The sequence below is a fragment of the Leptonychotes weddellii genome, chromosome 6 (genome assembly GCF_054177405.1).
Source record: "Leptonychotes weddellii isolate Sample4059 chromosome 6, ASM5417740v2, whole genome shotgun sequence".
In the NCBI taxonomy this organism is placed as follows: Eukaryota; Metazoa; Chordata; class Mammalia; order Carnivora; family Phocidae; genus Leptonychotes; species Leptonychotes weddellii.
The window spans coordinates 35923217-35950578 of NC_138374.1; the positions used below are offsets into that span (position 1 = coordinate 35923217).

General features: G+C 55.2%; 1 protein-coding gene across 3 annotated transcripts; it reads left to right on the plus strand.

Annotated features, from left to right (window-relative positions):
- Window positions 1-5: 5 nt before the first annotated feature.
- On the plus strand, window positions 6-27301 carry OGDHL (oxoglutarate dehydrogenase L). 3 transcript variants are annotated; one of them, XM_031038731.2, is made up of 24 exons: window positions 6-184; window positions 2388-2459; window positions 3970-4174; window positions 6111-6269; window positions 9826-9928; window positions 10322-10437; window positions 10572-10726; window positions 11458-11604; window positions 13461-13551; window positions 15907-16086; window positions 16521-16649; window positions 17726-17905; window positions 18209-18361; window positions 18910-19012; window positions 19532-19660; window positions 20717-20867; window positions 21366-21493; window positions 22105-22283; window positions 23767-23838; window positions 23921-24046; window positions 24134-24206; window positions 25596-25759; window positions 25952-26106; window positions 26540-27301. In XM_031038731.2, the coding sequence occupies exons 1-24, from the start codon at window positions 156-158 to the stop codon at window positions 26661-26663; spliced, it is 3123 nt and encodes a 1040-aa protein (XP_030894591.1). In that variant the 5' UTR covers window positions 6-155; the 3' UTR covers window positions 26664-27301. The 3 variants fall into 3 exon arrangements, with proteins under 3 accessions (XP_030894591.1, XP_030894596.1, XP_006728243.1); XM_031038736.2 differs by having other exon boundaries at window positions 6-124; XM_006728180.3 differs by lacking the exon at window positions 2388-2459 and having other exon boundaries at window positions 6-124.
- The last annotated feature ends 61 nt before the right edge of the window (window positions 27302-27362 follow it).

Sequence of the window (27362 nt, forward strand, 5' to 3'; positions counted from 1 at the left end):
CTCGAGCGGCCGGCGCTGCCGCGTCACGTGATCCAGGTAATTGGCTGGGCAAGTCGCGCACCCACTGCGCCCAGCCCCTGACGCGGCTTCCAGGACTGCGCTGCTGCGCGGACCCGCCGGCCCGGTGAGCGCGGCGGCCCCGCCACTCCGGGTCCATGCACCTCCTCTTCTCCTGCCGTCTCGGGTGCGGCCCCTCTGCTCTCGGGTCCTGGGGAGCCGCTACCCGGGGTCCTGAATGGGGCCCCGTCGGGGGAGGTGGGGGTGGGGGGGTGAGCGTGACCTTGGCTCCGCCCTTATTTGGCCGCGGCCTCTGCAAGGACCCTCAGCCCTTCGCGCATGTTCGACCCTTTGAATGCAGTGTTTTGCGTGAAGGAGAGCCTTGTGAACGGCGGGGTTTCAGGCTTCAGCGTGGGTTCTCCAGCCCGAAGACTACAGACTGACCACGCTGCCTTTTGTGGCCTTGGGGGAGGGGGGCGTGGGCTGCTTCTCCTCACCCTCTTAAGGGGCCGGCCTGCGGAAGGCAGCGGAGCTGGGGATGGGGAGGGTCCGGCGTTACGTACCTGGCGGGACACACAGGCAGTTTTCCAAGTCTCAGGACCTCTTGGGGGCGGGGCCTCGTAGACAGCTTTAACGAGGGTCTCTGCTTACAGATGAGCAAACTGAGGCCGTGAGAGAGGCAGGATGGGCCAGAGGTCGCAGCCAGCTTGGGAAGTGCTTCTCTCATCCCCAGGGAGATGTCGGGGGAGAGGGGAAGGTGCGGCGGGCATAAACCGGACTCTAAGGGTCCCACTCTGAGCCCCTCCCCCTCCACCTAGGGGCGCAAGCCCGCCCTTGCAGCCCCTCCCCTGCAACTCCTCGCCACACATGCCCTAGGCTCTTGGAACAGATCCCCACTACCTTTGTACTTTTACAACCTCTGGGCTTTAGCTCAGGCCCTCCTTCTCTGCCAGTGAAATAAGCACACTCCTCCCTGCCCTGCTCCTTACCTTGGAGTCTGCCTTCTCTTGGGTTCAGCAAACTAGAGTTGGATTTATTTCTGAGAAAAGCCCACCCAGTTTTCAGAATGTGGGACCAGAGTCGGCCTGCAGCAGTGTGAGTCCAGCCTCCACTGCTGCGTGGCTTCAAGGTCTTGGGGAGGGCCTTTCCTCTCTTTGGATCTCTGTTAACTGATCTCTACAACGGACATACTGCCTTGCAGTCCTCATCAGGGCAGCCCAGGCAGGGCCTTGTGTGTGGGAGGCTTCCTGGACAGCATGCCTGCAGTTGTTATGGTTGTGGGGGTGGGGATGGTAGTGACCTTGTCCCTAGAGAGGAGACCCCCAAGAGCTGCCCAGAGCAACCTACCTATTAGTCCACTGGGGACTGGGCTGGGCAGGTGGTTCACAGAATGCCTGACTCTAACTCTTTGCTGCTGTCTTGGCCTGTGTGGACCGAACCTGGCAAGGCTGGCAGGGGCTCTGGCTGAGGTTGGTTCTGTTTCCACCCCTTCAGGGCTCCTGGGTCTTCAAGCCCTGTGGGAATGGGGGCAGGGGTGGCCAGCTGGCTGCCCTCCTACCAGGCTGGGTGAAAGCCATAGCAGTGCCCAGCAGCCGTTCCAGATCATTCAGTGATGTAAAACAGTGTTCTGCACTAGGCCACTCCGGACACAGCCAGGCTTTGTCACTGCCACCCTAGCCATCCTGTTCTCCTGTGGGAGTGGGGGTGGGTGCTGGTAGAACGTGCACTTCTGGCTGAGGCTCTTGGAGAGTGCATGTGGTTAAGGGAAATCTGGGTTTACATCTTGACTCTGCAGTGAGGAGGGCGCACAGAGCCCCATCGCTCACCAGCTTAGTCTCTCTGTGCCTCAGTTTCCCTTTCATAACATGGGACTACTCTAAGTGCCCACCACATGAGATTGTTGAGAGGGTTAAGTGAACAGAATCTGCCGCAGAATCCGTGCTCACAGACTGTGTGCTCTTATTTTTATTCCCGCAGTGGATGTTGTTGGTGTCTGGTTTCCTTTGCTTTAGAGCTTCCTGGCTTGTTTACATTCTTCTGATCTTCTAGGCCAGTATGTCCTATGTCTCTCCCTCATTGCCTATGGCCATATGGGCTGGGTCAGCCCTATACTTATATTTGCCTAGGGACAGTCAGAAGTAGAGCAGGGGGTTGGGACCCTGGCACTCTGATCCCAGAGCCCAGGCTTTCTTTAAGGGAGATCCAGCCCCTGGCGACCCTTGCTGTGGAGCCTGGACTCATCGGCTGGTGGGGCTGGGCTTGCAGCCTGAAGCTTCAGGGGTTGAGCATGTGGAAAGCTTGGGGCACTGTGGGCTTAGGTACTAGCTGAACCCACCCTCTTCCTCCCTTCACGGGACTAAATTTTTGCTTTTTAATTTTACTCTATTTAGATTTCCTGCTGGTTTCCCGGAGGAGCCTACTTTCCCTCCCTTGAGAAGACCACCCCCTTCTCTTTGCCTCATGTGAGTTTGGAGGGAGAGGGGGAGGAAGCAGGCTGGAAGGGCTTGTAGAAGGCCAGTCAGATAGTTCTGGTGACTTGGTTGAGCTAAAGGGCAGGGGTAGGGTGGGGAAGCCCTGTCTAGGGTATTGGCTCACGGCCAGGTAGGACCTGGGAGCCAGTTATGCCCCAGAAGGCATGTTTTCTGGGACTGAGTTGCGTAAGGGGAAGCAGGCTCCTCCTGTCTACATGACCTCTGGTGGGGTGGCTCTGGTGCTGGACCGTACTTACAGGCTGGGATTCTCTGGGAAGAAGGGTGTTAATGAGGATTCAGGGGTTGCTGTTCTGTGTCCAGGCAGTGCTGGGCTGGAGCAGAGGACGGAGCTCTGCTCACCGTTGTGGGGGTGGGGGTAGGGAAACAGAGGTCCTACTTTACAAATCCTGTGTAGGAGGAGGTGGCCTTAGTGGGCCCTGTCAACCCCCATCTGGCCTGGATAGGGAGCCCCAGGGCTTGCCAGGATTGGAGGAGGCTCTCAGGCTCTCAGACCTATTGTCTGGCCACGGAGGGGGTGGAGGAAGCAGTATTTAAAACTGGTTATTCAGGAATTTTCCCGGGCAAAGGGCAGTTGACATAATGGGGACAAGATGAGCTACAGGTTCTCGTTCTAGGTCCTCTCCAGCCTGTATGTACCCCTTGAGCTGTGGGTTGTCCTGAGTGCTGTTGGTTCTGAGTGTAAACTCTGGGCAGGGTAGTGGAGCCAGAGAGGGTGGCTCCAGCTGAGAGCCGCGGTGGGCTGGGCATGGGGCCAGGCTTCTGCTCTGCCTTTCACTGTGCCCCAGTGCCCTTCCCTTCTCTGAGACTGTATTTTTCCCACTGTGAAGTGGGGTCATTGAGGCCTGTGTGATTGGCTTTCTGGCCTGGGAGAGTGCTGTGGGCTGGTTTTGCAGTCAGAGAAAGACACCAGTCATTTCTGGTGACAGTGACCAGAGACCCAGCAGTGCCATAGGCCTCCCGAGATAGTGCAGCCCGGCCAGACCCCTTTCTTCAGGCTCTTTCCTGGCCAGGCATAGCACACGCCAGCCCCTGGAGGACTCCCTTGCTCGAGTTCCAGGGTGGCCAGCTCTGTGGCCCACTCTTTCTTGGGTGTACTGCCTGCACATGCCCTGTGACCCTCTGAGTGGGCTCAGGACCTAGGCTCAATGCTCCCTGGGGCAGGGCCTGGGTGGTACTTGTCTCTCTATCAGGCTTAGGGGGACAGCAGAGAGGGAGTGTGGGCTGGGGTGCGTGGGGCACGGCGGGATTGGGGCTCAGGGATGCTGAATAGCTGTTGGTGAAGTTGACTGAGCTGGGATCTCCCACTAGGCAGTGACCCCAGGAGGGCTGGCCGACTGTCCCATTCTCCTCTGTCCCATCCATGCCGAGCCCAGGGCCACCTGCCCAGTAGAACCAACAAATGCTGGATGAGGGAATAGTGGCTGCCGGAGCCTTTATTCTGGTCTGTGGTTTATGCCTCTCCCTCATTGCCTGTGTCCAGAATGAGTCAGCTGAGACTGCTGCCCTCCCGGCTTGGGGCACAGGCCTCAAGGCTCCTGGCCCCCCACGATGTCCACATGTTCAACTGGCGCAGCAGGTCCTCTGGGCCACCGGCCACCTTCCCAAGCGGCAAACGTGGAGGCAGCTCCAGTTACATGGAGGAGATGTACTTCGCCTGGTTGGAAAATCCCCAGAGCGTCCACAAGGTTGGCACCCCCTCTTTGCCTGCTGTGCAGGAGGGAAGCTCCTGGAGCCGGGCTGTGGAGGGGGCCGTGGGGAGAAGCGGCTTGCCCGCTGTGTGATCTTGGGCAGGTTTCTTTGCCTTTCGGCTCCTCCAGCGTCCCTGTTCATAGAAGCCTTGTTCTCCTGTTGGGTGAGGAGAGTCCGTGGCTGTCCTGTTGCTGAACCAGCCAGTAGGTGGTGGTCTGGCGTGAGAAGCCCTGATCCTGTCCTGCTCAGCCACACCTGGTCTGAGACCTGCCCCTGCCCCCTCTGTCATGCTGTGCTGTGGCCAGGGGGCTCTTTGTTGCGTAGTTAGGGCCAGAGTGTTTATATATGTACTGAGCTGAATAAATACCTGCTGATGGTGAAAAAAAAAAAACAAAAAAAAAACCCCTCAGATGACTGCGAGGAGTGAGAAGTAAAGCTGTTCTCCCTCCTCTTCACTCACTCTCAGGGGAAAGTGATAACATGACTCAAAACCAGAAAGTGTGGGGTTACATAGTAAAAAGTCTCCCTCCCAATCCATCCCTTGTCTGCTCAGCGACCACCTATCTGTCCCCCAGTTTATTCTTAGTTGCTTCTGTATCCTTTCAGTAAATTTCTTTATCCTTTATCCTTCTTCTGTATCCATTAGGTAAATTTATTGCAAACTCAGTTCCCCACTGTACACAAAAACAACGTCTCCAGGCTTTTTTTTCTTAGTATACATCTCCAAGATTTTCCATGTCAGTGCATCAGGAGCCTCATTGTTCTTTTTTCCAGCTGCATAGTGATCCGTGGTATGGATGTGCCACACCTGTCCCCACCGCCAGACCTCTCGCTCATTTCCAAGCCCTGGCTGTCACGACCACTGCCACAGGGCATCACTTAGTCCATTTGTCGTCTTGTACGTGCACAGCTATCTGCGGGATCAGTTCCCCAAAGTGGAATTGTTGGGTCACAGAGGCTCTGGGTATAACATTTTCATGGGCATCGCCAAACTGCTTTCCAGAGGGCTTGTGCCACCTGGTTTTCTCGAATGAGGGTGTGGAGAAGAAAACACTGGAACACGGAGGTGCTTGTGCATATGCACGTCTGCTTTTGGCTTCCACACGAACAGTAGCAGTCATGTCGTCTTCTGCTTGGCTCACTTTGCAGTCGCATATCTTAGTGATATTCTACATCCATAGTAATAAATGCACCTTCTTTTTTTAAAGACTGCATAATCTTCCAGAATCTAAATGTACCAATATTTGTTTGACCTGTTTTCTACTGGTCACCACTTAGATTTTTTTTTTTTTTGAGATTTTATTTTTCATTTATTTTTATTTTTAAGTAATCTGTATACCCAATGTGGAGCTCAAACCTACAACCCCAGGATCAAGAGTTGCATGCTCTACCGACTGAGCCAGCCAGGTGCCCCTAGATTTTTTTTATGTTGTCATTTTTGTAAACAGTCCTGTAAGGAACATCTTTGTATATACATCCAGGCACACCTATATAAGTACATCTGTAGAATAAATTATTAAAATGGAATTGCTGCTTCAAAAATTACATTCATTAAAAATCTTTAAAAAAAAAAAAAAGTTACATTCATTGAAGATGTTGAGGCCCTGCCTGCCAAATTGCCCTCTTGCCAGCGCACAGTGTGTGAGGGCATGTTTCCCCAGGGTAGAAGCCTCTTTCACACCTGAGGCCCCTGGGTCACAAGTTAGAGCCTTCCCTCAACACACTTCCAAGCTGGGGACTGAAGAGATCTGGGCTTTGGGTTGGGAGGCCCTGGGCTGGTTATAAGAGGTCTCGGCAGGGTCCTGGGAAGGTCCTAAGAGCTATAGTGGTGAAGGAACACCCAACACCCCTGGGGCCCCCAGGCAGGGCCACCCCCGACTCCTCCCAGGCCCTGACTTGACTGACTGTTTTCTTACTTCTGCCTCTGCCCAGTCCTGGGACAGCTTCTTCCGAAAAGCCAGTGAGGAAGGTGCCTGTGACCCGGCTCAGCCACGGTTCCCAGAGAGCAGGCCAGCAGTCTCGAGTCGGACCGACACCAGCAAGCTGGTAGAGGACCACCTGGCTGTGCAGTCCCTGATCCGGGCCTACCAGGTGAGTGGCTGGGAGGGCCCAGGCTTGGAGGCGGGACTGGCTTCTGGCGTGTGGCCAGGTGCTGATGGGAACGGGGCTGGCTCAGCTCCAGCGTCATCTCCTCCAGAGAGCCCCTTTGAGTCCTCTATCCGGTGGCTCTCTCTCTTCCCATTACTCGTCGTCATGTAACTGTTCACATCACTAACTACTCCCTGGTCTTTTGTTTGGTCTTTCTCATGGAGTGCTATCTGTCTCACACACCACTATGCCCCAAGCACCTAGAGTGGTACTTAGTAATCAATTTCGGTTAAGGTTGAATAAAAATTGAGTAGATCGACCCTTGTTTAATGTCTGTTTTCTCTTCTTGACTGAGCATTCCAAGAGGACTGGGACTGATATACAGCAGGCGCTTAATTAGGGTTTACGGAATGAATGAACGAACGGATAGTTCAGTAAACAGCTCCTTCTCTACCAGCTGCTCTGTTCTGGAGACTTCGGCTCTCCCCTGCTCGGTCCCCAGGCTGGGCCCCTGCTCTGACGAAGCATCTTGATGAGGTTCCATATTCTTGGTCTTGACTGAACAGGACTAATTGGAGAGCTGCTCTGGGTGTTCCCTCCATAACAAGTGTAATCGTTTGGGATCTCTCTGGGAATCAGTGGCAGAAAGTATTTCATAAGAGCAACTTGTCAGGCGGGCATGCAGAAGGAAGGGCAAGGGCATTCTGGGGCCCTTGGCAGAGACTCCATGGGAAGGAGCAGCAAGCCACCGCAGGAGCCGGGGAGGGGGAGTCCTTAGCCAGTGGCAATGGTGCCTTGCCTCCGAGTGAGGCACCCAGGGTGGCAGCCTCACTGCCTGTGCACCAGTGACCCGGGATGGAAGACAGACGCTGTAGGGCTGGGCCTCCCTGCTTGCCTGAGGACCTGTGAATTGTGGGCCACCTGCAAAGCAAAAAAAGTAGTAATTGTTCTTGGCTGGCTGAAAGAGTCAGAAAATGAGCTAACCATTTACTTTGAAAATCAAGAACAAAGAACACAAAGCTCCATGTTAAATACAAGGTAACATTCATGGTGCTGCCCGAGGGCCTTGTCCTCTCAGCACAGTTCCCAGCTCTTCAGCTGCTCTTTGTTCTTTAGCCAAGATGAAGCACTGGAGAGTCCTTCAAGCAGGGTAGTGTCTGAAATCAGGCGTGTTACTGTGTTTTTCTAGGGTAGAAATCTGCCAAAGGCTGTGCCTGACGTGAGGGAGTTCCCACCAGGCGGGCTGTCACTCCTTACAGGTCTGTAGGAGCGAGAGCTCTCGTTTGACTCATCAACACACAGTACTGAAAAATCCTCACACTTATTATTATGGACATTCTCAAACACAGAAGAGGTAGAAGAATTGTGTAGCAAATCCCACCCCCGTTAATACAGGGCCAGTGTTGATTCATCTGTTACCACCCCGGGCCCTCACCTGTTGGCCGATGATTATTTTGAAGCAAATCCTGGACATACCATTTCATTCACATCAAACATTTCAGCATGTATTTCTGTAGATAAAGACTCTTTAAAAATGTGCCACAATATCACCGTTGCAACTAAAAATGTTAACAATAATCCTTAAGGTCATCAGATACCCAGTTGGTATTCACGGTTGCCTGCTTCTCTCATGATTTTACTGCTTGAATGAATCAGGATCCAAATAAAGCCATAGGTTGTGATAAGCTGATGTGGTTCTTGAGTCTCCTGTGCTCTACAGATTCCTCTCTGGTTTTGTGTGTATTCCTTGTCATTCATTCATTCATTCATTCATTTAGTGTGTGTGTGTGTGTTGTGTGTGTGGTTTGGGCTGTAGAGTTTTCCTGAGTCTGGATTTTGCTGATTGCATCCCCATGGTGTCATTTCATCTGTCCCTTTGTCCCGTGTAATTTCTGTAAATTGGTAATTACATCTAGAAGCTTTATCCAATACAGATTTGATTTTTTTTGTTTTAAAATCAGCTTCCTGGTGGTGATGGGTACTTCATCAGTTAGCAGCTCTGGATGATTATTTCCTGGACACATTAATTCATTAGGAGTGGTAAAAAGGGTGATAATAGTCTATTTCTACCTTTCTTTGTTTATTACCTGAAATGCTTCCATCAGGAAAAACTTACTTTGTTAACCCCATTTATCCTGAGGTGCAAATGGCTTAGGAAAGGCAGGATCAGTGCTTGATTTTTCATTTTACTGGCTGATTTTCAAAAGTGTGAGGTATCCTCCAAAGATGGTCCGATACGAATGTATGAATTTAAACCTATTTGATGAGTTTTGATCTGTTACAGATACCATCCTTCCCATTGTCCGAATGTGTCCTTACTCCCTGCCCAGCAGTTTGAGCGCCCCTTTGCTTTCTGGTATGACAGGATGCTCCGAGTTCATCTTGTGCATTTCTGCCCGGCCCTGGACCCGCCAATTCTTCAGGGAGTGCTGGGAGTGTCACTGCTATGGTCTGGTCGTGCCTCCTGGGCCCTTTTAGTGGTTAGAGCCAGGAAATATGTACTGTTTTTTTAAAGATAACACATTTATGGGTTTATATGATGCTTCCACGTACTTCAGACGCAGGACTTAGGTTTTGTCCTTGTCCTCATTAATCTTATGTCACTGTCTTCTTTTAAAGATGCCAAAAGTAGAGGTTCCCAAAGACATCAGTACAATGACGAACTTGATTTTCCCACAGTCTACACAGTGCAGTTTTACAGTATAACTCGAATACTTCCACTACCACTAATAAAAATGAATTTATAATATTATTTTCCTGGAGTTCTATTTGCCTTTTGGGGATATTCTGTTAGTCGATTGTGTAGTTATGTGACCAGATGGATACATGAATTCACTTGTTTTTGTTTTATTTTAATTTTTAAAACTTAATTTTGTTTTATAGTGGTATAAAATATTTACAAGATTCCAAAATCAAATCTTCAAAGCAAAATGTTTTCTTAAAAGTATAGCTTCTAGCCCTGGCATTCTACCCTATTTTGTGCTTTTTCCACAGATAATAGTTTTTCTTGTTTTATGATGTATTCTTCTAATGCATATATTTATTTGTATATATACAAATACGTGCAAATGTGTGTATTTACTCGAATCTTCTCTTTCTTAGATAATGGAGAGTTTGCCACACATACTTTTCTGCAGTTTGCTTTTTTGCTTAACAGTATTTTGTGGAGACTGCCTCATTGCAGCAGATAGGGACTTTTTATTTACAGCTCTATAGTACTCCCGTGTGTGGGTTTCCCATATCCATATGCCAGTCTTCTATTGATGGACATTTCGGAAGTTTCTAGAATTTTGTGACTGCCAGTACTACTGCAGTTAATCCTTTTGTGTATGCATCCTTATTTTTGAAAGCTGCGTGCTGTGCTTTTAAACAGAGTTGAGCTCCTGCCACGTTAGTGCTCATGGCCTCGGCAACTGTGCAGTGGCTGGGTGCTGGAGACGTGTGGAGAGTTGAGGTTCTGAAGTGGGGGATGAGGGGCCAGGGCCCAGAACATGGCTTTTGGTGAGGGTCTGTCCATCTGTGTCCCAGCCTGGCCCCAACCTTTTTCCCTTCCTCCCAGATCCGGGGCCACCATGTGGCCCAGCTGGACCCCCTGGGCATTCTGGACGCAGACCTGGACTCCTTTGTGCCCTCAGACTTAATCACAACCATCGATAAATTGGGTGAGAGTTCCTGATGCTCTGGCAGGCCCAGAGCCAGCTGGTGCCTGGGGCCCAGTGAGGGGCTCTGGGACTGACTGGCCTCTGGGGCCTGGGGCCCAGCAGTCAGCCCTAGAGGCTTTCTTCTGACCTTTGCCCATCTACCTCACTGTGTTGTCTCCCCATCTTGCCTAGCTGGCGCACCATGCTCAGCAAGCTAGAGAGACTTGCCCAAGCCCCACCTTGTGGTACAGGCGGGGCTCTGACTTTCAGCCTCCCTGCACCCTGCGGACAAGAGTCCTTGACCTTTAGCTGGAACTGGTGGGAGGTCCGGGGGTACTGCTGGGCCCCACCGGGGCCTGACCCCTCACCCCTTTCCCCTCCCCTCTACTGCCTGGGCTGTGTGTGCCTCGTCAGCTTTCTATGACCTGCGGGAGGCTGACCTAGATAAGGAGTTCCAGCTGCCCACGACCACCTTCATCGGGGGGTCTGAACATACCCTCTCTCTGCGGGAGATCATTCGGCGCCTGGAGGTGAGCACGGGCGGGTGTGTCAGGCAGCCCTGCTGGCAGTCTCTGGAGCGTGCTAGAGGGAAGGAGGGTGCTGCCTTTTCAGGACAGTTGTCCCTCCTCCTGGCTCCTTGTGGAGTCCCTGTCTGTTCCCTCAGAGCACCTACTGCCAGCACATCGGCCTGGAGTTCATGTTCATCAATGACGTGGAGCAGTGCCAGTGGGTCCGGCAGAAGTTCGAGACACCTGGCGTGATGCAGTTCTCCAGTGAGGAGAAGCGGACCCTGCTGGCCCGGCTGGTGCGCTCCATGAGGTCAGACCCTCAGCACCACCCTGGGTGGCGGACGTGGTTGGAGGGGCTGCTCCAGGCCCTGGCTAAGAAGCCAGGATCACTGGCAGACTGGATGGGCCTCATCCCCTGGCCTCGGGAAGCCCGTAGGAGCAGCACGGGGGCAGGTGGGCAGGCATGGCCTCCAGGAGAACATGACAGCAGGGGCAGAAGTGATGGAAAGTGGCTGTGGGAATGTTTGGACAGGAAGATGTCCCTACATGGAGCGAGTGTAGCAGTGCCTCCCTGCAGGTGGGGTGCCACCTGGCTCTGCCCATTGGTCATCTGAAACTGGGTAGAGCAGGGCTGCAGCGGCCAGGAAGAGCATGGGGCTCAGCTGCTGGGTGCAGAATGGATCCCTGGTGGTGAGGTGCAGGCTGGAATGTGAGTTGAGTGGTGAGGGGGTCTTTGGGGCATGGAGAGGGAGCCCTGTGTAGTGTGTGTGTGTAGGATGGTGGGCTGGGAGCAGGGGGAGGGGAAGTGAGGGTGATAGCTGGGTTTGGGTGCAGGCAGAAGTCTTTGGTTAGGCTGGGAGGATGCCCAGCCTCCCTCTGACCTACGCTCCTTGGTGGTGGATATTGGTAGCAGGTCCTGATTATGCAGAGGGAGGTGACTTTGCTGCTTCCTCTGTCCTGGGCATCCAGCTCTAGCCCTCATGAATGGCCCCCTGTGAGCCCCAGCCTCTCCATCCTTTCCCTTCTCCTCTCCCCAAGCAGATTTGAAGACTTCCTGGCCCGGAAGTGGTCCTCTGAGAAGCGATTTGGCCTGGAGGGCTGTGAGGTCATGATTCCCGCCCTCAAGACCATAATCGACAAATCCAGTGAGATGGGGATCGAGAATGTCATCCTGGGGATGCCACACAGGTGGGCCCCCTTTTTGCTCCTCCACAGCCTGTCTCTTCTCTAGGCCCAGCAGAATGAGGTGAAAGGGAGGGGATGAAAATCAGAGCAGGGGTTTTGATGGAATCTGGGGATAGAGGTAGGATAGCCTAGAAAGTTCTCAGTCCCTGGGCCCTAGGGCCTGCTCATCACAGAGTTAGGCACTTGGCCAAAAGCACATGGAGGCAGGGACTAACCGTGTTTGCTCAGACTTAGTTTCTCTCTCCCCATGTTGCCACTGTCCCCAGGAGGGTCAAAATTTCAGAAAAGGGGTGTATCGTGCCTCTTGAGGTTCCTGTGGAGGAGCATGTCCCAGGGAAGCGAGGGCAGGGCCTGGGCAGGTGGCCTTGGGTTGGCGTCCCCCGGAGGGGGATCTCTGGAGGTGAGCTGAGGGTTTTTTCCCCTGGCCACAGCTGACTGCACATTTCCCTGAGACCTTGATAGACTTGGAAGGCTGGCCTAGCAGCTGGGTGCTAGCCTCTGAGCTGGAGCCTATGCCCTAGTGAGGACTACAGCCTGGGGACAGAGTCAGGGTGGCCAGAGGTCCTGTGGAACGGGGTGTAAGAGGACATGCTGAGCAGTCTCGGAGGCAGGGCCCCAGCATTTCCTGTGACCATTTCCATCTGCTCACAGGTGAGCCAGTCCTGGACTGCACTAACATGAGGGGTGTCCAGGTGTCCAGATGCAGTGTGAGAGGGTCCCCATCCGGTGGGCTAGCCTGCCAGGAGCCTGGGGTTTGTCTGTCACAGCTCCTTGCTCTCAGGGGCCCAGAAATGCCCAGTGTCTCGTCAGAGGGTCAGGCAGAGCTGGCCCAGTGGTGTGAGATCCCACACACATGGCTTCAGTGGATCTCTCGGGGAGGATGGCACTGGGCAGTCAGGGGCAGTTCTGGGACTATGTGGTGGTGCTGGGCAGGCTTCTGGCCTGAGTAAGGGCTGTTCCAGGCCAGACCTCCATAGTTGGGGGTAAGGGGAGGGTTTAAGGCTTTGCCCAAAGGAGCTGAGGGTTGTTCATTTAGCTCCTTTGGCCTCATAGCTCTGCCCGCCACCCCCCACCCCCACCCCCAGAACATAGGAGAAGTCCACCTGGAAGAGGGCTGCCCTTCTGTCACAGGGCTACGTGGAGCTGGAAGTTGGGCCAGGGTGTGTGCAGGCCTGGGGCTGGTGTCTGCTGGTGGGCTATGGGGGGGGGTGAGTTCTGAGTCCTCCCCTGTGCCCTGATCAGCCTGGTGCCCACCCCTGAATAAACTGCATCCTGATGGGAAGTCCAGGCCGGACTAGAGAGTCCCTGGTCTCTGGCTGCTTTCCTACCCCTACCCTTAGACCTCGGCTCCCCTGGACAGGTCCCCTGGTAACTCCTGACCTTAGGATCAGGTCAGGATCTGACCTGCTGGCTGGGCTGGGAGTCATGTTTGAGCAGCTCTGATGCATTAGCAGATTGGGATTGAGGTACTGGGTTAGGCTCAGCTTCTGGGGGTGGGGAGGGAGATGGGGTGGGGCAGGGATGTAGGGGGGTGTGGCTGGGAGGAGTGGGGGTGTGTGCATCCTGCCATGAGGCTGGGTGACTTCTGCTTATGAGGGCCTCCAGAATCTGAGTGGGATGTACAGGGGTTTCTGGGGGAGTTGGCCAGCTAGAACCACTCACATACCTTGTAGATTGAGACAGAATGAGAGCACTGGGCCTCCCTCGGACTGTACAGGGAGAGTTTCCCTGACGGGGAGGGTTTCCCTGACCCCCATGCTAATCTGATAGGCCCAGGTGGGCAGGAGTGTGGGGATGCTGGGGCTCTGGGGTGAGGTGGCCTCTGTGCCAGATGAGAGTCCTACCACCTGTGGCTCCAGGGGCAGGCTGAATGTGCTGGCCAACGTGATCCGCAAGGACCTGGAGCAGATATTCTGCCAGTTTGACCCCAAGCTGGAGGCGGCAGACGAGGTAGGTGCCGAACCCTGGTCCCAGATATTTGGGAGGTGCACTAGGGAGGGACTGGACCAGAAGCATCTAGGCTCAAACAGACCTGGAGATGGATGGATACGCAGAAAAGTGGGAAGAAAATGGGTATGTTTGTGTGAGGTCACTAAGGTGTTTTAGAGTGAGTGCTATGATCTCTGACAGCTGGGAGAGCCCTCAGGCAATCTGGACCAGCCTCCTTATGTTCAGCTAGGGAAGCTGAGGCCCGGAGAGGTGCAGGGAAGGGCCTAAAGACAGTTACTTTAGCTGTGTGGCCTGACTCTGTACCAGGGTCCTGACTGCCAGCCCAGAAGGGTCTCTTCACTCATTTGTTTGCCCAGGACAGCCTTGGGAGGCCAGGACAGCTTCCTGCACCCAGTGAGGAGCAGAGGAAACATTTCTCTGCTCACACGCCCGTTCCTGGTCTGCACGTATGTTAAGCACACCTCACACCCTGATGCCGTCACCCACACTGGGCCTGAACACAGACGGCCTTGCTCTCTGCTCTCTGCCTCTTTCACAGCCCTGCCTGGCTCCCCTTTGGGTGGCTCTCCTGGTCCTCAAGGCAGCAAGCCCATCCCTTCCTCCCCTGTACTCCTTTTCCCCTCCGTACCATCTCTCTTCTGGCCTTCTCCAGCCTGTGCACATGTGTGTGTATCTGTTTTCCTCTCTAGGCTGGTAGCAGGATGAGGGCAGGGACCTCATCCCCGAAGCTCCAGCACCCAGGACGGGTGCCTGGTTTGTTAAAATGAACCACATTAAATGGCTGCTCCAAGGTCATCCAGTGCATTAGGCAAAGCAGGGACTAGAATCCACATCTGCTGACTTCCAGCCCAGAATCTCCCCAAGATGCCATTCATTTTGCTTATCAGAGATCAGAGCACTCGCTCTAATGTCACCTTCATCTCTCCCAGGCTCAGTTTGTTCTTCTGTAAAGTGGGGATGAAAACCCCTGCCCCCCAGGATGGTTGTGAGGAATCAGAGATGATGTGTATAAACTGTGTAAAGTCTGGTTAAAGGATATTTTTTTAAAAAGTATTTACAATTTTTTTAAATTAAAAAATATGAGCATTGTTAAAAAAAGAGTGTATCTGATGAGATTAAGTTTCCTTCTTGAGACCCCTCGCCTGCTCTTCAGAGGCTCCTCTGTGGCCAGTGTTTGTGTTAAGGTGTGTACCTCCAGAAATATTCCACACAGGTCCCAACCCACAGATCCGTCCGGGACAGACCTGTCTGTACAGGCCGGGAGATGGGGGGCAGCTTGTGACAGCACGTGGCACCTTGCTCTTTTCACTTAATGAGCTGTCGCGGCTTCGTGCAGCACACGGGAGCTCCCCGAGCTTCGAGCAGGCCCCTGGGTTGCGCCTCGCCAGTTGATGGGTGTTAAGTTGCTGAATGAGTTTCTTTGCACACGTGTGTGAGGACATTGTTAGATGGTGTCTGAGAGATGCAGTAGCCAGACTAACGTCCCCCCAGAGAGCTTGAAGACACCAGTAGGCCCACCCCCAGCATGTGTGAAGGTCCCAGGCTTTGTCCTCCCTTACTCTGTCAAATCTTCCTGTCTTTGTCAATATGATAGGTGCAAAAATGATTGCATTTTAACATATTGCTTTGTTATGAAGTTGAGTATCTTTTCACATGTTTTTAAGCCATGTATATTTCTTTTTCTGTAAATTCCTTTTCATGGCTTTTGCTCATTTTTCTATGGGATTTGGGGCTTTGTCTTACTGATTTGTAAGAGTGTCTTATATATTGAGGGCGTTAGCCCTTTGCCTGCAGTTGTCTTATAAATATTTTTCTCAGCTTGATTCTTTCCCCCCTAACACTGTGCATGGATTTGCTACCCCGCCCTCGGCAGATTTATTAAATTTTAGCTGCCTTATCTTTTATGGCTTCTGAGCTCTGTACATTGTTTGGAAGGGCCTTCCTTACTCCAAGATCATATAAAATATGATGTTTTTCTCTGCTATGCTATGGCTTCATCTGTCATGTATACATTATTGGTTATTTGGTGTAAGGAATTAGGTAGGGGTTCAGCTCCAGTATTTGCCCAGAGGCCACGCCACTGTTCTTACCAGCACCTTCATTTCTCTGCTTGCACTGTCATTAATGCTGAGGATGGTAGTTGACAGTGCGGAGGGCCTCTGATGAGGGAGCTTGTCTGGCCCCAACCTGCCTGTCTTTCTCAAGGAGGGGTAGGGTGTCAGTCAGGAATAGCACAGCCTTCCCAGGGAGCAGAATCTAGGAAATGTCCCAGCCCCACTGTGGGCTTGCATGTCTGCTTGTCTTCCTGTCTGCGGTGAGAGGGCTGGGTTCCTCACAGCCTGCCTCAACCTTCAGGGCTCTGGAGACGTCAAATATCACCTCGGCATGTACCATGAGAGGATCAACCGGGTCACCAACAGAAATATCACTTTGTCCCTCGTGGCCAACCCCTCCCACCTAGAAGCCGTGGACCCTGTGGTGCAGGGAAAGACGAAGGCAGAACAGTTCTACCGAGGGGATGCCCAGGGCAAGAAGGTGAACGCACCTGGTTCCTAAGGGGTGCGCCCTGAGGGCTGGGCTCCGAGTGCTGAACTCTGATAGAGTAATGGTCTCTGAGGGACTGGGCTCTGAGGGGTGGGCTGTGAGGACTGGGCTCTGAGAGGTGGGCTGGCAGGACTGGGCTCTGAGGGGTAGGCTGTGAGGACTGAGCTCTGAGAGGTGGGCTGGCAGGACTGGACTGTGAGGAGTGGGTTCTGAGGGGTGGACTGTGAGGACTGGACGCTGAGGACTGGGCTGTGAGGGGTGGACTGTGAGGACTGGGCTTGAGGGGTGGACTCTGAGGACTGGGCTCTGAGGACTGGGTTCTGAGGGGTGGGCTCGGAGGAATAGGGCTTGGATCTTAGTACTGTAGGACACAGTGCTGGGCTGCACAGGCTCAGACTCCTCCTGACTCACATCCGGCCCTGCAGGTCATGTCCATCCTGGTTCATGGGGATGCTGCCTTCGCTGGCCAAGGTGTGGTGTATGAGACCTTCCACCTGAGTGACCTGCCCTCTTACACCACCAATGGTACTGTGCATGTGGTTGTCAACAACCAGGTGAGGACCTGGGCTGCCTGGTGGGCCTCGTTGGTGTCCCCCATTCCTGAATTCTAGGTAGCACTTTTGGGGGGAAGTGTGAGATGATCCTAGTTTTTTGTTTTTTTTTTTTTGAGATGATCCTGTTTTTTTTTTTTTTTTAAGATTTTATTTATTTGAGAGAGAGCGCATGAGAGCAAGTGGGGGGAGGAGCAGAGGGAGAGGGACAAGCAGACTCTGTGCTGAGCATGGAGCGCAATGTGGGGCTTGATCTCAGGACCCTGCGATCATGACCTGAGCGGAGATAAGAGTCAGACACTTAACCGACTGAGCCACCCAGGTGCCCCGAGATGATCCTGGTTTTAATCCCACTGCTCTGCCACTCCCCAGTGTGACTTCAGGCAGGATCCCTGCTCTCCCCAGCCTCCTCTATGAAATTGGTTTGTGTCTATATGTATACGTGTACATGTAAATACACACACACACACACACTATGGAGAACGTTGTAAGGACAAAGGCATACAGATGTAACTAGCACAGAGGCTGGGCATGAAACCAGATGCTCCTTTTAGCTCTCTAGGAACCAGTCTGAGAACACAATGGTCATAGGCCTTTGTTCCTCAGGCAGCTGTGCTTACTAATAGCTCTTCTGAGCCTATAACACCCTGGGTTAATTGCCTTATTTGCATGAAGTCATTTAATTTTCACAGAATAACCCTGTGAAGTAGTATTTAATGAGCCCTTTGAACAGATGAGGAAACTGAGGCTTTGGGGATTAGAGTACCTGGCTTAGCATTGCACACATAGCAGCTGACGGGGCTGGCGGTTAGCCAGGCCTGCGCTCTACCTGCCACCGCATGAAATGAGAAAAAAGCAGGCAGGCTACCTTGGTGTTGCTGCCATCGCTGTAGGACCTGCTATAGGCCCCGATTGAGGGATCATTTACTCTTTTCCCTTCCTGTGCCATGTCCCTCCTGGTCACACCTAACGGACCTCAAGGCAAAGATCCCCCCGATTTCCTGGACCCACCAGTCTCCCAGGCAGACGGTGCCTGTCTAGCTCTCCAGAGGCGCTGTCCATTCCCCCTGCTTCTGCAGATTGGCTTCACCACAGACCCCCGCATGGCCCGCTCCTCACCGTACCCCACCGATGTGGCCCGTGTGGTCAACGCACCTATCTTCCACGTGAACGCGGATGACCCAGAGGCTGTGATATACGTGTGCAGTGTGGCAGCCGAGTGGAGGAACACATTCAATAAAGATGTGGTGGTGGACTTGGTGGGTTTGGGGCTGAGACCAGGGTGGGGGTGGCTGTGACCGAGTGGGCTAGGTCTGCAGTGTCTTCGGCACTGAGGGCTGGGAGTGCTTTCTGGCTGGAAGGTTTAGTGCCACCGAGAGAGTTTCTGCAAAGGCTGGGAGGTGGGGCTTTCGGTGATACGTGGTAGTGGGGGGCTTTCAGGGGCCTGGAAGGGCATGTCCTGCCGGCCTCCCCCCCCCCCGCCCCCGCGCCCTGTTGTGCAAGGACTAGGCCTGCACAGCCTGGGGGCAGGGACTGAGCCCCTCCCCACACTGTCCTTGCAGGTCTGTTACCGCCGGCGTGGCCACAACGAGATGGACGAGCCCATGTTCACGCAGCCGCTCATGTACAAGCAGATTCACAGACAGGTGCCTGTGCTGAAGAAGTACGCGGACAAGCTCATTGCTGAGGGCACAGTCACCCTGCAAGAGTTCGAGGTGGGCAGGCGGGCTGCATGGATGCCTGAGATAAGCCTCTGGCAGAGCCGGGATCCTGGGGTAGTTGCTGATGTTGGCAGTGATTTCAAGAAATAGCCAATATGGTCTTTGTCCCCAGCAGCCCCTCGTTGTCAAGGGGGACAGAGAGCCAAAGACATTTACAGCCTGGTGGGACAGTGAATGCTGCCATGTGGGGGAAGCTCAGCCTCAGGCAGGAGTCCAGGAAGGCTTCCTGCAGGAGGCAGCCCTGAACTGGGTTTGTCCCCACAGTTATCTATGGATGCATTGGTCCTCCTGCTTTGAGGGAGCTCTGAGAGCAAGCACTGTGAGTCTTTTCTGAACCTCCAGCAAGTCCTTTGCTGAGCAGGAGGGATCCCCCTTAACTCTGAGACTTTGGCCCCTGGGCACAGGGTCCCTGCGGGCCAGTAGACAGACAGTTCTAGAATGTAGTGTAGTGAAGGGGACCAGGGCTTACGAGTCCATGTTGATCCAGCTTTTGGTTATCCAGGCCATCACTGCCTCAATTCTTGCATTCACCCTGATTTCAGGAAGAAATCGCCAAATATGACAGGATCTGTGAGGAGGCATATGGCAGGTCCAAGGATAAAAAGATCCTGCATATAAAGCACTGGCTGGACTCCCCCTGGCCTGGTGAGTGAGTGGTGTGTGGCTGAGAGTGATTGACCTGGGCCTGGGACCAGGACTGCAGTGGTCCTGGGTGAGGGCAGTCGTGGCCCAGCCCAGAGGCTGCGGGCTCCATCCCTGAGACTCCTGAGGCTGGGGGTGCTAATTCCTGCAGGTGGGGATGGGCCGGGGTACAGGAGAGATGGCATTGCCCTGGGCGCATATGCAACCAGCTGTTCTCCGGAAAGGGAGAGCTGAGCCAAAGCAGGTGCACTCCAGAGTGGAGAGAGCCTGGGGGAGGGGTGCTCAGAGGGCCTCTGTGGGATGGAGCTAGATGGCTGTGACCCTGGGCCCAGGGAGCAGCCCCCACAGGGGCCCAGGGGAAGATGTGGCTGTCAGCTGTCACAGGTCCCGAGGGTGGGTCAGGGTTTGAGTGCAGGTGGGGTTAAGGAAGAGGTGGGCCCCTGAATTCTGGGAAGGTAGGCTGACCAGGGGATCTGAGGCCTGACCGCCACCCAGAAGCACACAGAGTCTCTGCCCTCTCAGGCTTCTTCAATGTGGATGGGGAGCCCAAGAGCATGACATGCCCAGCCACGGGCATTCCCGAGGACGTGCTGACCCACATTGGCGAAGTGGCTAGCTCCGTGCCTGTGGAGGACTTTAAGATCCACAGTGGTAAGGTTGCTGTGCAGGCTCTAGCACGTGCCCTGTGGGAGATGGTGCTCAGGGGCCGCGGAGCCGCGTTTGCGTCCCCACTTGGGGCTTGGCAGGTCAGCTGAGCTCTTGGAGCCTCTTTGGCGCTCTTGTGAGGTGCCCGTGATAATAGTTCCTCTCAGGGCGGGCAGGTTGGGAAGCCCTGCCCCCTTCCGGGTGCCAGTGGCCAAGGCTTATGTTGGGCACCTTGGATTTTCGCAGTGCCTTTGCTGGGGTTGCGTGTGGGTCAAACAGAAGGAGAGCAGGGAAGCAAGGGCTTCCGTGGAGGGCCTGGTTGGGTCTGGAATGTTGGGAAGTGGCAGGAGTGCTGGGCCTCCTGGTGGTCTGGATGGATGAGAGAGGGCGAGCCTGCCGCTCCTGGGTGAACCTAGGCTAGTAGGTGGCTGCTGGCTATACCTCTTGGCTGGGCAGCCTGGAGGGCCCCCACGGTGGTGTGGATGCCTGCCACGCTCCGACCAGCCTGTGGGATTCCTCCACAGTGTGCACGGTGGCCCGGGCTCTTGGCCTGCCTGCTCGGTGTGCTCGTCACATGGGGCCTGTATAGGTGTAGGGCCAGCAGGAGCCCCGCTTGGGCTGGGTGCCTGGGCTCAGATCCAAACATCGTTACAGTGGTGTGGTCATGTGTAAATCCGTTCCCTCTTCTGAGCCTCAGTCTCCTCATCTGGAGAGTGGAGACAGTCAGCACCACTCTGGCAGGTGACCCGTGAGGAATGTTCCTGACTCAGTGCACACAGTGTCTGCATGTGGCAGATGCTCACTTAGTGACGCCTGCTCCTTCTTCCTGAAGGGAGGGAAGTTGGTGGCGGGGCGATGGTGGGCTCAGGCCTGCTCATGGAGTGGGGGTGCCGGAGGAGGGCTGCCCGGCACTGGGTCTCCTGTGGCCTGCTAAGGCCCTGCTCTGTGGGAGCGGTGTACACTGAGTACATACACACCTGGGTTAGGGCCCTGGTGCGATGGCTGTCCCCGCTGGGGTGGCCAAGCCCCTGCATCCCTCAGGCTGGCTGTTCATTCCTACAGGCCTCTCTCGAATCCTGCGGGGCCGTGCGGACATGACCAAGACACGGACGGTGGACTGGGCACTGGCGGAGTACATGGCCTTCGGCTCCTTGCTCAAGGAGGGCATCCACGTGCGGCTCAGTGGGCAGGATGTGGAGAGGGGCACGTTCAGGTGAGGATGGGAGAGTGGTCTCTGGGCCCTGGGGCCCCATGGGCATTAGCCTTGTCCTCGTACACCCCACGGGATTGCTGAGAGCTTACCTGTGTGTGGGGTCTCCCAGAATCAGCCCAAGAGCTCTGGGGTGGAGCCGGCTCTTCCTCCTTTTCCTGGCCCGTGTCTGGGGAGCCCTTAGCTGGCTGAGGTTGTCACAGGTAACCCCCTCAGCATCTCCAGCCCCTGCTCTTGGGCCAAGCCATCAGAAGACTGCTTGGCCACCTCTCTGACCCCGTGGGATTACCACTGGGATGGGAAGGGAGGCTACCTGGAAGAGACACCAGATTGCTCTGGCTTCCCAGGGCCTTCTTGGTGTCATCATCGTCTGGAATTCAGTCAGGTTTCCTGGCACCGTGACAGAGGCTTGCCTGTCTCCTGCTACCTGGCCCACCTGCTCTGGGTGAACAGGTGGTAATCCACCTGCCCTCCATCCCTTCCCCATCTGTCTCTCTCCAGTCACCGGCACCACGTTCTCCATGACCAGGAAGTTGACCGGAGGACGTGTGTCCCCATGAACCACCTTTGGCCTGACCAGGCCCCCTACACTGTGTGCAACAGCTCCCTCTCAGAGTATGGAGTCCTGGGTGGGTCAGAACTCTGCCTGCAGGTCAGGCAGACCCTGTGATACCTGGGGACCAGAGAGGGTCTTGCATCCCAAGCTGTCCTATCTTTATTGTTTTGACCATGACCACCCAGCCGCTCTTATCTCAAGAGACCCCCGGAGGCTCTGGGCTCCCAGGACTGTGTCCTCTGTACTCTTTCTTCCTTGGCTTGACCTTTAGCTGGCCTGCTTCCTCCCTTACTGCCTCCTCCGAGAAGCAGGAACCCTGCAGCGAGCAGCCCCCCACCCCGTCCCTTCCACTTGGCAGCACTGCACATATTTTGGGGCGTTCCTCTTGGCAGATGATGCCTGCTGCCTCCCCAGGGTATCTTTGGACTTGGCTTAGGTCTAGATAAGGCTGAAGCTGGCCATATGTGAGGTTAGGGCTGAGGGTGGCATCTCTGAGCATATTGTGAGCTTCCAGGAAGGGAGATTCTGGCCTTTGGGCCACAAGGAGTCCCCTGGCTCTTGCTGGCCTGCTGGGAAGGATGGGTGGGGACACGGAGAGTGTATGAACAAGGGCTGGGTTTGACTGGAGCCGCTGCCACTTGGTGACAGTGTGTGGCGGGCTCTGTCTCTGTGTGTTCTGTTTAGGCTTTGAGTTGGGCTATGCCATGGCCAGCCCCAATGCCCTGGTCCTCTGGGAGGCTCAGTTTGGTGACTTCCACAACATGGCCCAGTGCATCATCGACCAGTTCATCAGCACCGGCCAGGCCAAGTGGGTGCGGCACAACGGCATCGTCCTGCTGCTGCCCCACGGCATGGAGGGCATGGTAGGGCCACGTGGTGCCCAGGGGCTCGGAAGGCCCTGGCACGCCTGGGAGAGGGTGGGTGGGCCCTTGGCTGCTTGCAGGGTTGGGCGGTGTTTTCCCTCCAGGCCCCCAGAACACACGGGTCTGCGCAGGGTGGGGCCCGCGTACGTGTGCCGCCGCTGGGTGGCACGGCTGTCACGAGCGATGGAAGCAGCTGGCACGTCTGAGGGTTTGCTCTGTGTCACACCCCCTCTGTGAGCTCTTCCAGTCCTGACAGCGAATTAATGAAGTAGCTCTTGTTCCCACTTCCCAGATGAGGGAAACTGAGGCAGAGAAGTAGAGGGGCTTGCCTGAAGTCACACGGCTAGAAGCTGGGATCCGGACGTAACGCCGTGTAGTGTGGCCTGTCCTCTGGTCTTCTGCCGAGCGGCGGCACAGAGGGAGCACGGACGGTGCGCAGGCCAGTGGGGGCGGGAGGGCAGGAGCAGGGCCCTCGAGACCCCCCGGTGGGTGTGCAGCCTGCCCAGGTAGGGGACGTGTGGGGCCGTGCGGGCTGCAGAGGCAGCCAGGAGCAGGGTGCGTGCGGCCTCCAGCCTGGTTCTGTGACCGGGGGCAGGGCCTTCCCCCGCCCCCGCCGGATGATTGGGCTGCCGTGCATGTCCCTGCGGGCCTGTGCCGCTTGGGCTGGTCATCCAGTCAGGGACTGATCACTCTGCTGTCGGAGCCAGGATGCGCGGCGCTGAGCAGCGTAGCCTGTGTCATCCTGTGGAACGCTCACAACCGGACTGGGCGGCCGGTCCTGTTTCCCGCTTCACACATGAGGAAAGAGGTGGAGGGACCTGCCCAAGGGCAGGTAGCTGGAAAGGCACAGGGTGGAACTTGAGCCAGGCTGGGTGGGGAGGGTGGGGCAGCCTGACTGGTGCCTGTGGGCTGTGGGACAGATCACCTTCGTCCCATGGGGGGCCACCTTGGAGGTCATTGTGGTGTTGTCCTGCTGCTGTCATCGAGCAGAGCCGCCCACGTGGGTGAGAACAGGAGTAGGAGTCAGTCATGGGTTCGAATCTGCCCCTTGTGGCTGGGTGACCATGGGGTTGTTCCTAATCTCTGCAACTCACCTTCGTCTGTAAAGTGAGGAAACATGTCTACACCATGGGGCTGCTTTCAAGGTTAGTGAATAATGTGTATGGGGTCCATAGAACTGTGCCTGACACACAGCACGTACTCAGTAAATGGCAACTGCCAATTCCAGAACATTCTGGAAGAAGCACCTCACCTTGGTCTTTTTACCTGTTCTTCCTGTCCCACACGTTCACATGTGCTGGCTCTGACCAGACCCTCCTCTGAAGACATCCTCCCTCTCCTCTTCTCCCACATTCCTGGTTCTTTACTGTGGTTCAGGTTCCAGAGAGAGAGGGCACCTCCTCTAAGAAGCCACCCAGACTTTCCCCTGTGCCCTGGGTCCCTGCACTTAGGCCAGGCCATGCCATCTGGCACTTGCTTTCAGGGCCCAGAACACTCCTCAGCAAGGCCTGAGAGGTTCCTGCAGATGAGCAATGATGACTCCGATGCATACCCCGTAAGTGCTCCCTCCCCTGGGGCCGGGCCGGGGCATGGGTGCCATAGGTGGGCCGCCTCCCAGCCATACCCCGGCCCCCCAGGTGTTCACGGAGGACTTTGAAGTGAGCCAGCTCTACGACTGCAACTGGATTGTCGTCAACTGCTCCACACCAGCCAGCTATTTCCACGTGCTGCGCCGCCAGGTCCTGCTGCCCTTCCGGAAGCCGGTGAGCTGCCCGCCCTGCTCACTGCCTCGGCAGTGCCAGGCCCAGGGGCGGGGGCTCGGGCCAGATGGGCACATGTTTCCCTTCCAGCTGATCATCTTCACACCCAAATCTCTGCTGAGGCACCCAGAGGCCAAGTCCAGCTTCGACCAAATGGTATCTGGTAAGTGCCTAAGTGTGCCGGGGAGGTGGCTGATGGGGGGGGCCTGGTGGCCCGTGGCCCTCTGCTCCTCGGACTCTTGTCCTCACCTCTGTCGCAGCTCCGGGCTCTGTCCCCACCAGCGGCTAGGTTGGGAAGTTAGCATGGTAGCCACCTGATGAGGTCCGGCTTGGCTCACTTGGGCCAAGCAGCCGGGCCCACCCGGCTATGCTAGGGGAGCTGAGAGGAGGGAGGCCTGGTGCAGGCCTGCCTAGGACGGCAGGGCACTGAGTATGGTTCATTTACTTATTCAGGTTTTTTTTTTACTCCTGAACCAAATAGACATTGCTGGCCCTGGGGACCCACTGCTCCTCCAAGAGCTTTCAGACTCCTTTACCTAGGAGTTGAGGGTCAGATAAAGTATCTGAAGGATCAGGTGTTCGAATTGAGCTGTGATCCAGGGAGGATCAGGGAGGGGCTGAGGTGGGGCCCTGAGGCTCGCCAGAGCAGAGCCGTCTGAGAACACATTCCGGGGTAGTAGGGAGAGTGCCAGGTGCTGGCCAGGAAGGGACTCAGCAGCGTGGACAGGTGTTTTTCACTTGTATATGTGTGGGCGTGCCCTCGGGTGTGGGCAGATGACCGAGCCGGCGGTTCAGAGCCCTGGCATTGACGTTGTGGACCGCCTGGCCTGAGCACCCAGTGCTTGCTTTCCTCTGCTGGGGACTGGCAGCCAGTTACCCTCTGTCCTTCAGTCCTCACCAGAGATTGGGGGACAGAGATTGAGTGGCTTGACTCAGAGGTTCTCTGCAGCATGGTTGCCTTGGTGTCTGGCACATGGTGTGTGCCCAGGAAGGAAAAATGTACAGGGAGATGGGGACTTGGGGAGGGACGAATGTGCAGCAGCCCCCCAGACAACAGCAGGGCTGAGGGAGGGAGGGACGAATGTGCAGCAACCCCCCAGACTCACCTTCTAGCTTGGTGATCCGGTGGCTGGGGAGCGCATGTGGGAGGTGAGCGTGACTGGATGGGGAGCAGGTTTGGGATAGACATCGATGCCATCAGATGGGGACTTGATGCCACCTTCTCTGTCCCCTCCAAGGGCTCTCCCTAGCATACGTGCCCCCCCACCCCCAGCCTGTCACCTTAAATGTTCATGTTCCTGGGGCCGTGCCCTTGGCTCCAGCCTGTCTCTACTCCTCTCTGTGTGATGTCTGAGGGTGTCAGCTGTCCCCTGCTCCATGGTTTGTCTCAAGAGGTGCCCCCTGCAGCCACAGATCCAAACCTGGGGTTAGTCTCAGTGGCTGGGGAGAGCCTGGGGGCCCAGGGATGTAGGTCTGGTTCTCAAGCTGTTCTGGCCAAGTTATTGTTCCTCTGGGAGCTGATGCCCCTGCCAATGTCCTGTGGGACCTCCAGGGACCAGCTTCCAGCGGGTGATTCCTGAGGATGGGGCTGCGACGCAGGCTCCTGAGCGGGTACGGCGGCTAATCTTCTGCACCGGAAAAGTGTACTATGACCTGGTGAAGGAGCGGAGCAGCCAGGGCCTGGAGGAGCAAGTGGCCATCACCCGCCTGGAACAGGTGCACCCTAGCCCCTTGCCCAGTCAGGGTAATGGACGGGGTCCAATTGGCAGCCCCCTGGCTTTGGGCAGCATGCCTGTCAGGGGCAGGACTGGGCCTCACAAGGGATGCTGAGGCTACTGTCTTAGGGCGCTGGCCGTGGGCACGCCCCCTTCCCCTGGCTGTACTCCGCTCTCTCCCTGCCTGCCCCAGATCTCTCCATTCCCCTTCGACTTGATCAAGCAAGAGGCAGAGAAGTACCCAGGCGCAGAGCTGGTGTGGTGTCAGGAAGAGCACAAGAACATGGGCTACTATGACTACATCAGCCCACGCTTCATGACCATCCTGAGCCGGGCACGGCCCATATGGTACAGGGCTGGGTGGGGGGTATCTGCCACCTACGCCTTACTTCCTCTGGGCTCAAGGGATTCTGGGGGCGTGAAGCCCCATCCTGGCTCTGCCTGCCCCATTGGCTGTGTGAGCCAGAACTGGCTACTGCCCTTCTCTGGACCACACTGGAAATTGAGGGGATGGGTCCCATAGTCCTTGCTGGCTTTGTGACTGTTGATGACAGATCAGGGACCCTGTCAGTTCCGCCTTATGGAGAGTAAACCTTTGTTTTTGTTCTGAAGCCAGAACTGAATGAGAGAACCTCCTTTGATCTTAGGCCACTTAGCCTCTTGGAGCCTCAGGCTCTTCTTCTATACGGCAGGATGATGATCAGGATTAGACCCGATGCAGTCCTGGGGTAGTGGCTAGGCCAGGCCCAGACCTCCCCTTAACTTGTCTCTTCTCCCCCAGGTATGTTGGCCGTGACCCAGCGGCTGCACCAGCCACAGGAAACAGGAACACACACCTGGTTTCTCTGAAGAAGTTTCTGGATTCTGCCTTTAATCTCCAGGCCTTTGAGGGCAAGACATTTTAGAGCTGGCAAGGCCTGGCTGGGTCTTGATGTGGGACTGGCTGGGGACATGGGGGCTGGCAAGGGGAGGGATGGATAGTGCTCCTGCCCAAGAGAGGGGCTGTCTAGAGCTCCAGGATAAAACAATACTCATAAAAGGAATTAAGACCAAAGAATAGGCACTGCTGGCTTCGGTATTAGGCCACCTTGGGCAATCGTGTTTATGTCACAGTCTATTAGGACTGAGCAAGCCAGAGGGGTCTGATAGATGGGCTGTAATCCGGGAGTATTTCCCCACTGGCCCTGGTCTTTCTGAAATTTTTGTTGGGCTTCTTCATCTGTGCTGTTCATGTCTCTGTGGACAACCACGAGGGAGCCCATGTCTTTGGTCCCTCTCTCCCATCCTGGCAGATCTGGCTGCTGCTTACCCCGTCCTTGTTCATCTGTAGATTCAAGGAATGTTCCCTTTTGTGCTCTTAGAAATAAAGATTTTAGCAATAACAACTAGGTGAAGCAAAACCCTGCCAGGTGATTTATATGTGCTCTGTTTTATGGGGCGTGTCATAATGAGATATGTCAGCTTCTGTGTGAAATATAGCCGCAGCTCATGTGTACCAAAGTAGAAAACCAAATAACAGAGAAATAAAAAAATGCTTAAGAGAGGTTTTTCTGTTTTCATTTCATGTTGTAAAATTGGGGAAGAGGCATATGGTTTAGAGAGGA